At 35.1% G+C, this 11194-nt stretch overlaps 1 protein-coding gene across 2 annotated transcripts; it reads left to right on the top strand.

Annotated features, from left to right (window-relative positions):
- Positions 1 to 5281: 5281 nt before the first annotated feature.
- Positions 5282 to 9861, top strand: LOC122666961 (rho GDP-dissociation inhibitor 1-like). Of its 2 annotated transcripts, XM_043863095.1 has the most exons (7): positions 5282 to 5299; positions 7718 to 8045; positions 8076 to 8165; positions 8311 to 8377; positions 8932 to 9150; positions 9263 to 9387; positions 9522 to 9861. In XM_043863095.1, the coding sequence occupies exons 2-7, from the start codon at positions 7833 to 7835 to the stop codon at positions 9600 to 9602; spliced, it is 795 nt and encodes a 264-aa protein (XP_043719030.1). In that variant the 5' UTR covers positions 5282 to 5299; positions 7718 to 7832; the 3' UTR covers positions 9603 to 9861. The 2 variants fall into 2 exon arrangements, with proteins under 2 accessions (XP_043719030.1, XP_043719029.1); XM_043863094.1 differs by having other exon boundaries at positions 7718 to 8165.
- The last annotated feature ends 1333 nt before the right edge of the window (positions 9862 to 11194 follow it).

The raw sequence follows: 11194 nt of genomic DNA, 5'->3' as shown, positions 1-11194 counted from the left end.
GTACAAAGTTGTGCAACTGAAGGCAAAAGGATCTGTAGACTTGCATGTCTAAAGAGTTTTCTAAGATGAGTTTATTTTTCCACGTGGAAGGGTTATTTGGTAATGTTGACAGTTGAATATGTAGTGAATGGTCTTGTAGGGCTCGGCCTTGCTTGGCCAAACTTGCACTCTTATTGCCCCAAGAAAAGAAAAAATGTATATAATTTGATTGATTGGGCCTCTCCACGTTATCTTTTTGGTTAAATGTTTGAACATTGTATTAGAGCCAATATTAGAGCCAATAGCCCACTATGTTTATGATAAAGTCATGTACGGCCACCCAAAAATAGCGGGCAGCACATGAGAGGAAGTGTTGAGAATAATCTCATATCGACTAAATTTGGGACCTTGGATGACTTCATATACCAGTTGGGCTTCTCTCTCTCTCTCTAATAGCTTACGTTTTTTTATTAGAAACTTCAACAATCACATATGGTTGGTCCAAGTTCTTCATCACCTATTCAACACTCAAAATGACCAAATGAGTAGTCCACATGTAAAAACTAGCTATTTCAGTTGAAAATCCTCCCCCAATTGTGCTTCAGTCCGCTACAATTTCTCCAATAAACATGTCTCAATTAGGCAACTGAACACACTTAAGTGCATTTGGGTCAGCAATTCCGTAGGTTTGGCTGTTTTACAGGCTGGCCTGAATTGTTCTTCAACCATTTTGATATATACAGGATCGGCACTCAAATAGACAGATGAAATGCGCACCTGACGTATGCCCAGGACCACTTGGCCCTGAATCTTACTTGGACTTGAGACATTCCTTCTTGGAGACATAAATACAGCCGCAATGACTGAACGAGACAAGGTGAACTTTCTATTGTTCTTTCTATCTTAGTTCCGCAATTTATGTTTCTTTGAGATCTGACTTAAGCAACAGAGAGTCCCCAGAACCCACTTCGGTTAGCTCCACCATGTTTGTTTGTTGACTTTCCGATGTGCAGGTTCACCTCTCGAATCTCGGCAGCAACACATTTCATAGTAAAAAAGCTTGTGGGCTAACTACTTCAAGAACAGACCCATTTATTAACCGGGACAGGTTTGAGCTTGTTGGTTCAGAAGGGCTAGGCAGATCTGCCTAGGATTGCAACACCTTTGCCCTGCTTTCAGTAAACCAAAACTAAAAGGCTTTATTGGACTTGTATTTAATCATATAATTGAAAGAATGTGCTCATAATAATGCATATGCCTTGACACTATTATGAAGTTTTCTCTTTCCATGTGTTCATCTCATCATTTTGTCCATTTTGTTTGGAGGAATCACTTTAGTTCTTGAAACCATTAAGGAGTCAGCTCTTCCACAAATACCAAATAGTGAGTAGGCACACTCACCCAGAGTTTTTGTTTAGGTTCCACAGTACAAACAATTATCCCAAGGGACTTTACGGAGTAATTTTTGGAAATTAGCATAAACAAATCACACTATTAGGTTGTAAAAATTTTAGAAATGTCAACCTACTTATATCATATGACGATCTGGTGGGGTTTCCATCCGTGACTAAATCATGAACTGATATGATTTCTTCTATGTCTACTTTAACCAAAAAAATCTTACCAGATAGATTCAGGCGGTCTTTGGTATGATTTCATGGGATTATAAATTGAAATTAATATTAATTTCATCTGAAACAATTTTACTTATTCACTGAATTCACTTTAAACATTTTTGTGTTTTAATGTTTAGGGAGAATGTTCTCTGTGCCGCAGCGTAGGCTGCGCCCAGACACATGGGCAACCTGTGTAGGGAGACAGGGTGGTCAGTGCACCCACCCCCATGTGTCTGGCCGCAGCCTGTGCTGCGGCACAGAGAACAGCGCCTCAAATGTTTAATAATGAGCACATGTTTGCAACAGGGATAAACATGTCATTTAATTCTAACCATACAACTATCTCTTTATATCTATTGATTTTTTACAAAAGAAGAAGCGGAGCAGGTAATCCCCCACCCCCTTGCTTTTAGGTCTCCTGCCTCACCCCTCTCTCTCTCTCTACCATGTTTTGGTTTGGTTTGGTTTGAGTTGGGAGATTTGAATGCTTGTTTGGTAGAGGAAGAAGAAAGATGAAATTGGGTTGGTAGATTTGGATGCTTGTTCAATACAGGCACAAGAAGTGATGAAATCTATTTTAAAAAATTAGAATTACGAAATAAATTTTTATTCATGAAAAATTTTTCAGTGTTTGCAACAATATAATTTCAACACTTTTTTTTTTTACCAAAAATCTATTTGTTGACTTATTTCAAGAAATCAAATTGAATTATACCAAAGTGAGCCTCAATCAAAACTATAAAATGAAATTAGAAGAGGAAAGCTTGTCTTTGGTTCCCAAGGTCGGATCTTTGACCAAATTGGGCTTCTAAATAAATCAATTATCCTAAAACTTATCTTTGAATTAAGTTGTTAATAATTTAATAATGTTGGAAAAATTCACGTAAAGCATACATGATAATACATGTAATAAGGAGATAGCTTACTTATCTGAATCATAGACAAACCTAGTCGATCACGTTGACAATAAACAGCAAACACGGTAGTCTCAAGTACCATATAAAGCGTCACGAATCTAGAAAAACATGAGGAATTAGTAGGGTTGAGTCGTGCCAAATGGATACTCTTCTTAAGACTATAGATGCCCTTATGGTGCAAATTGGGTTCTTATGAATCAACCTCTTAGATAAAACAATATCTCAAACATGAGGCTGTCTAGTAATGATGCACTTCACTTACTAGACCACTACGAGCACAAGAGTTGTACTCAATTGGAAATAAACAATAAAGAGAGAAACCAAAACAAGTAAATTGTGAATATCTTATAAAATTGTTAGTGAAATACGCTAAACCCGAGAGATATCAACAAGAAATGTCTCCGAAAAAACATTTTCATAAACATCAAGTTTTTTCTCACGAGACATGTTTTTTGACCATTCGTCTTCCAATAGACACACCTATTGGTTATTTAGGTGTTTATTAAAAAAAATAGGGAAAAAAAAAATAATAACCCTCAAATATTTGTAATCATATATTCTGATTCATTTAAAATTCTAACAAATAACTTCACACATGGGGATGGTCATGTTTTGGGTGGAGTCATATTTGGGTTTGATCGAAAGAAGCTTGTATTGAACCCATTCAAATGCTGACCAGATTATTCCCACCCAAAATTTTGGACAGGAGGAGAAGGAAAAATGTTCCATCACCCCTAGATTAGGAACCCCATATATCCATTCTATCAATCACTTTTCGGCCACGTGGACAGGTAATTTGCTAAGCTGACCTCTAGATAGGTTTTTGGTACCCTTGGTAGGTCTATTATCAAATTTGGTGACCCAACTCAATCATATGGTTCACGTAATTTATATGAACATTTTTTTTTATTTTAATAATTCCTATACAATTATGTTGCGTTCACTTGAATTTTCATGATTTTTTTAGTTTATCCTGATTTGAGCTAGAATCATTCATGAATTAACTAACTAGCTTAGGGTGTAAGAATTAAGCCTTGTTTGAACCAAACCAATGTCATTGATGTTGATCCCCCAACCACTTAATTTGGGAATAATCATTAAAAAAAAAATTAAAAATAAAAGTTAACTTGGTCTCTTGGTTTTCCGTTTAAAGGAATATTTCAATTGTCTTTTTTGACTGGTTGAACCCGATCAATGATGGCCAATCAAAACAGGTCAATTAGGATCAGACTGTGTTTCGGACATTAATCTAAACCAAACCGGCCCAACTTCCAACCAAGGAATCAAATCCCTTGGGTATCGAAATAAAGACCCTTGGATTTGTCAGTTTTTGGTATTGAAGTTGAATTAAGGTGCGAAACAAAGTTGAAAAGGGATATCCAAATTAATAATCCATTTTTCATTTGACTTACCTTCTTGGATGTATTTCACTACTTCAAGTTCATCTTCCATTCTTTATTCTTTTAGCTGTTAGTCCGTGACCTCAATGCCGTTTTCTTTGGATCTATGAAAAAAAACATCGGTTGTTTATTCTACTCGGACATTTGTGTGTACCACTTGTTGGAAATATGTGTCCTATTCAAATTTGAATGTAATTAAATAAATAATTTATCTTTTTTTATATTATATTAGTTAACGGGTTTAGAATTTTGTTCCATGGGTTCGTTTGTTTCGGCTTAAAATTTTACTTGAAAATTTTCACTTCAAAAATTATAAAAGTAAAATTTCAAATGTTGAAAAATGTGATAAAAAAAAAACGAACATTAGAAAAATTTTCAACATGTAAAATTTGTCGCGTAAAAATTTTCAAGTAAAATTTTACGTTGAAACAAACGGAGTCAAATAGGTTTTCACCTAGGGATGAAAATGAACATCCTTTTATAGTCATTACATTGTATGTCACTGGAAATATTGTTCAAATCATAAATGTAATTAATTATATATTATGTATGTGTATAGAAAAAAATCTGGTATGAATTTGTCACTATTTGTAGTATAAGGACGAGATTTGTGTTCGTCATCAGTTGACCCTTTGACTTGAGAGATCTTTATCATTACGATTTTACATCACAGGTTTTGGTACACTAAAAGGTTGATGTCCTTCAAACTACATATTGGTGCGTTGGATTCATAGAGACCTATTGTGAACAAAAGACATGCTCAACATGAAATCCACTACCCTTGATTGAAAAATATAAAATAGAGAGAATGTATCGAGCAGACTAGAATCTAGATCCAATGGTATTTTTATAAAATTTCACATTATCAAATTTATTATCATATTATTTAAATGATATTTGATCGCATTTTATTTTTTTTGGTGTGTGTGTGTCTGATCATGGTCACGAAATCTCTGATAAGAATATGTACAATGAATTGGAGTTTGATAGTATATAGTTGCATGTCCTATAGTTCATTACAAGATATCGTTTAGTTATCTCTTTAATTATGACAACATGACATACTCTAATTAAATTAGATTCTTAGCCATAATTATAAGGGGTGAATATCTTTTTTAGATTCTACCTATTTATTCATCTTAAAAAAAGATTTTACATCTTCCCACTTTAGAAGCAAAATTGTGTGTGTAATATTTCGGAGCCCTATCTCTCACCAAAGTAGTAGGTTTAATTTAGGAAACTGAACATTGTGAAGCGTAAAAAAGTAGGTACTGTTTAAAAAACTGACCGTTGCGCATCACCCAAGCCCTAATAGGGTTTTACTATAAAAATCAAAGAGAGAAAAAGAGGCTATACAAATTTTCCAGCATCCTCTCTCTCTCTCTCTCCTTTTGAGTGGAGATTTATGTTTGGTGCTTAAGATTTGGAATCCCAACTTTGGTGAAAATATTGTTTGTGATAGTGTGGCAGATTGAAAATTCAAAGTGTTTGAACCATTCAATCTCGTTTGTTACTCTAGTGAGGAATAACTATTATCTGGTGGAGGAATTACAATTGTGGATCTCAGGTAATCTCACGTTTCTTATATCAATTTGTTTGAATATTCTCAAATTCAAATGCAAAGATGTAATATTTGATCTAAATCCGATACGCACTCGGATGGATTCGGCTCCTCTCCAGGGAACTCAGTGTCCAAGGAGTGTCCAAAGGGGCATCCAAGGGCTGGGCTGTGTTGCACATATCCCAGTGTGCACCCAATCAACATAGGGATGTGTGCGATACAACCCAACGGCAGAATGCCCCCTAGGTACTGGGCTCCCTAGAGAGGAGCTCAATCCGCTACCGGATCCAATTCCTTTAATTCACTACTATTTTATGTGAAAGCTATTTATTGCATGTTCGAGTAAGTTTCAACGTGGTTTCTAATGAGTCAGCTTACAGGGTTTACAATCGTATAGCTATCAGATAATTTCGAGAAGCTAGAAAATTTGCTCTTGTGATTCTGACCATTTTAATTGAACATAAATTTTTTAAATTGAAAAGCTGGTTTCTGGCAGCCCACAAGTAGAAGCACAAATTTAACCAAATTTGCCCTTGGAGGAAATATGAAGCATGTGGATGTGGTAAGGGTAAAATTAGTCTTTAAGCTAGTGAAAAAAAACATTAACCCATTAATCAGATATCAAATACAAACCTACTTGCTGAAACAAAATCGATTATTTATTTATCAAATTAATAAATAAGAACCAAGAGTTAAGGGGTCTTTATAAACTTCATAAACCATTATTTTGTGTGTGCCTGGGTTTTTTATATGAAAGGTCTGTCAAAGATTTTTCTTTCTAAAATAATCTTAAATATCTAAAAGTTTATTGTTGAATTAAAACTTTCAGACATTATATTAAAAGCAAGAGATCTCTACTTGGTCGCATGGTCTCTACACAAACGTCTGGGCTAATGGGTGAATACGATTGAGTATCTACACAAGAGTAGAGGCATCATCTCATAGTGCCATGTGAGAGGGTGTCGAAAACACCACCCAGTAGATATTTTTTTCACTAATAATATTAAATAGAACATACTATGTCATCCTTTTTTTAAACTTTATGAACCAAGTATATAATTTTATAATTTTTAGAATTATTTTTTCTTTATAATGAAAATATTTCTTTTGGAAGATGGATGGAAAGTAAAATTTTCATGATTTTATTTTAATAATATATTAAAAGTTATAAAATGTTTATCTTTCACTTCTTGATGAATGTTGCATATTTCAACTATTAATAAACTAATATCCTCATCATTCAGCATCATGATGAAAGAAGAATTTTTTTTCCCAACCCAGAGGAGAGAGAGTCATGTAGTGTAAGAAGAATTTTTTTTTTCTATTTATGTAAAACAATTTTTTAATAGAATCCAATCATCGATTAAGGAACTTATATCAAAGGTATTTACATAACTAACCTTTTTCCAAAGTGCATTATAATCTTATGGGAAAAAAGATCCCTGCCACGCTGTGTAACCTGTGTCCAAACATCAAATTGAGCAAAATGACTATTCCATCTCTTTAAATAAAAAAATCTCATTCATGTTGATGCCTTTGCATGCACTCTCATTGGCCCACGTACTTTATACAAGGTCTACACAGCATGGTAGAGATCTTCTTCCCTAATCTTATTTACAAAATGGGCTGATGTTCTCTGTGCCGCAGTGCAACGTTCGCCTAAACACATGGGTTGAGTATTCCTGTCATTCAAGGGTGCAGGGTGATCATTTTGCCCACCCTATGTGTCTGGGCGCAGTCTGCCCCTGACACAGAGAACATTTGGCCTTGCAAAATACTCATAAGATTCCTTCGTAAAATAAATGGTTGGCTCCATGCAGGACCAACGGATAGTAACAACCAGAATGTGATTTGTAACGGTCAATAAACTGAATCCTGAAATGACTTTCAAATTCCAAGAACTGAATCTCATATGAGATCATCCTCTAAAGCCGTTTGATTAGAACCCATGATGGAACCACCAATCCAACGGCACCAAGTCCAACCTCACGTAAGATCGTTCTTTTGTTGAGTTTGATTACCAAAAATTACCAATAAACAATCCAAATGACAGACAAAGCTAACTGCCCATCACCTGCCCCAAATTTAGCAGTTTCTCCTTTGTTTCACTTTCTTCGGAAATCTTCCAACTGCTCTTCCCTCCAGATAAGGTCCTCCATTCTAACACTCTCTCTCACTCTCCAAATTCCAAAATCAACCAAAACCCATCTGGCCGTCTCTTTCTCTTCTCAATTTGAAGAGAAAAACCCGCCAAGTTTAGAGAAAATTCTCTTAGTATAGCGTAAATCAAGGTTCCAAGACTTTGAACGAAGACCAGATCTTCTTCTAAACTTCCCTCCTTTGGTCGTTTTTTAGGAAAATGTCGGCGGTTATGGAAACTTTGTCTGGCTTCAAGGCCATTCCCTTCAATACTGCTGGAATGGAGAAGAAAGAAGAGAAAAGCAACAACGACAACAGTGGCCCCAAACAGAGGGAGGTCCCTGAAAGTGAAGAAAATGCAGAGAAACTTAGAAGAGAAAACAGCAGTGCTTCTAATTGTTCTACAGAGAATGGAGATGATGATGACCCAGAAGATGATGATGAAGATGATGCTGATGATGATGATGATGATGATGCCAAGTCTAAAGTAGAGAAAGAAGAATTAGATCTTGGTCCCCAATGCTCCCTCAAAGAACAGCTCGAGAAAGATAAGGTCTTATAAAACTCTTTTTTACTTTTCTAAAAGAAAAAACACAAAAATTTTGTTCTCCAATTTCGTTCTTTTTCTTCTTTTGATTTCTGCTTTCCTGTTTTGATTGTTCAAATGTGTGTTCTTTGATTATGCAAACAAAATTTAGGATGATGAGAGCCTGAGGAGATGGAAAGAACAACTTCTTGGAAGTGTAGATATCGATGCTGTTGGAGGTACATTGCTCTAGAAAGTTCTTTTCTATCTATCCCCTGAAGAGTGGGAGGGAGATTTGTTCTGTACATAGATCAAGAACCCATTTCTGAATTTTGATAGGTTTGATGTTTTTTTCAAGAACCCATTTATGAATTTTATTGGGCTTGATGTTTTATTCAAGAACCCATTTATGAATTTTAATGGGCTTGATGTTTTATTCAAGAACCCATTTATGAATTTTAATGGGCTTGATGTTTTATTCAAGAACCCAATTCACCAAGAAATCAACTTGGACACTGGCTATCTATATTAGAAAGAACTTTGTTTTTCTTACTGTGTTTCAATTCTTAAAAATTGATTCTTTTACACTTTTTTTTTTTTGTTCTGTACATAAATCATGATCCCATTTGTGAATTTTAATGGGTTTGATGTTTTATTCAAGAACCCAATTCAACAGAAATTCAACTTCTGACATTGGCTATTTATATTAGATACAACTCTGTTTTTTTCTTACCATGTTTCCATTCTAAAAATTTGATTTACCCCCTTTTTTTTTGGTTGAAAATGGAAACAGAGAATGCAGAACCAGAAGTACAGGTACTGAGCCTCACCATCCTGTCTCCAGACCGGCCGAATCTAGTGTTGCCAATTCCATTTGTTCCCAATTCAAAGGGCCATGCTTTTGCTCTCAAGGAGGAATCCCGCTATCGTCTTAAATTCTCCTTTGTCGTCTCCAACAACATTGTTTCTGGTCTTAAATATACTAATACTGTGTGGAAGACTGGGATGAGAGGTAAAACTAAAATTCCTCATTCCTTGATTGTTTTTTTTTCCCCCCTTCTGTCAGTTGCTTTCTTTCTAAACAATTTACCCTTCTGGTTTCTTATTAAATTAATTCATGGCAGTTGATAATAGAAAGGTAATGCTGGGAACATTTAGTCCTCAGCAGGAGCCTTACACTTATGAATTGGAAGAAGATACAACCCCTTCTGGTATTTTTGCAAGGGGTTCCTACTCTGCAAGAACCAAGGTAAATATACAGGCCCAGTAAGCTATATATATATATATATATTCTGTGTACCAGTTTATCTCTGGAAGCTCATCTGATTCATTTGCTTTATTATTATTATTATTATTTTCTTTTTTCTTTTCCTCTGTGTTCAGCTTGTAGATGATGATGGCAAGTGCTATTTGAACATCAATTACAGTTTCGAAATCCGAAAGGACTGGCCATCACCTTCTTGAGATTTTTCTCTTCCCCTTCCATTCCAATCTAGCTTGGGGACTTCAAACAATGACCAATGTAGAGATGATATTCCAATAGGGAGAAATTAAAACCCCAGTTATGAAGTTCTTTTTTTTTTTTTTTTTTTTTTTTTCTTTCATTAGTAAGAGGATTAGACCAATGGTGTTGGTGGTTGACACAATGGATAATTCATGTAACATTCTCATTGTATGTGGCAAGTTTTATTGTACTAAAAATGTTATAGTGCCTTGCCTTGAAGTTGGTTCTTTACTGAACTTGGGAAACTATAGTTTTGTTGGGAGCAAGGGCTCTTAACCTCTGATGTATATCACTTCCTCATATGTTTTGCTGGAGAATGTTTGTTCTGCTATATGGTTTCTAATTCATGTTTGTTTCTGTTCTTTCTTTATTGTTTTATTTATTTTTTCAGTTTTTTAATTCCAATACATCTGAGAAATGTTTGATTATTACTTACCAAATGTAGTCACCAGTGAAGGTTTTAGGAATCGGTATCGGATCGGTATCGATATTAAATGGTTTACAAAACGTAGAGGGCATACCAAGAAAGAAAAAAAAAAATGATATCGAAATCTTGGGAAGCAAAATAATCTGATCCGGCCCGATAGGGCCGTAATTATCGATATCGATATTGGTGGTGATCGATAATGCACTGATACAGTGAAATAAATCCCCGGGACCTATGTTCACTGTCTTCTAGAAACCCATCAAACGGTTCTAAAGATTAAATTATCTTGGATGGGCACAACTCAGAAACTATGTGAGGAACCATTAGAAACCAAGGTAACTAACCAAATTTCAAAGAACTTAATAGAGACGTCAAATAATTTCCCTAAGATTTCCTGCCTATTGGTGATGAGGAATGGCAAATCAAAATTTGATTGTTTGGGAACGCCTCTTTGTATGCGTTAAGATATTTACCATTAAATTAATAAAGAAGGGTTAGGGTTATCTTAACAAAGAAGGGTTAGGGTTATCTTGAGATTCATAAAGGCAAATCTTCCAACGGAAAGTAACAATTATTTCCATCACCATCCGATGAAAGAAGCTCCTTCAATAGTGAAACCTTAATGGAGAAGAGTGTATCTCTTCCTTTCTTTGTTATCCTCCCACAATTCTGAATTATCAATTCCTTAAGAGTCATTAGGATTTTTTTATGTCCCATCATATTTATAACATGGCCTCTTCTAATCCAACGGTTGTGATCGGCCCAAGTGTTATAAACAGAAAAAGTAATCTCGTATCTTGTGACTGCTGGAGTGATAAAATGCTGATTTCCCGATCCCGTGGTGAGTTTGCAATTGTGAACTCTCCGGTAACCCAGCCTTTCTAATAGATGAAATGAATAACCTAATACTACATGAAACATGATTCAAGGGTTTTTTTTTTTTTAATTATTATTTTTAAGTAGCATGTTTATATGATTTTTATCTCTAAACATTCTAAATTATCAGTTTATTTGATTAATAATTCCTATTTCCCTTATGTCAGATGTCTTTCCCTCTCTTCTGACTTCTATTACTAGAAGCTGTTTCAGACCCCTCAACCTCAAGTGTTCTACATACCCAAGAGT

Source organism: Telopea speciosissima, chromosome 7 (assembly GCF_018873765.1).
Source record: "Telopea speciosissima isolate NSW1024214 ecotype Mountain lineage chromosome 7, Tspe_v1, whole genome shotgun sequence".
In the NCBI taxonomy this organism is placed as follows: Eukaryota; Viridiplantae; Streptophyta; class Magnoliopsida; order Proteales; family Proteaceae; genus Telopea; species Telopea speciosissima.
The sequence above is the reverse complement of the archived record's forward strand: the minus strand, read 5'-3'. Positions and strand labels throughout refer to the sequence as shown.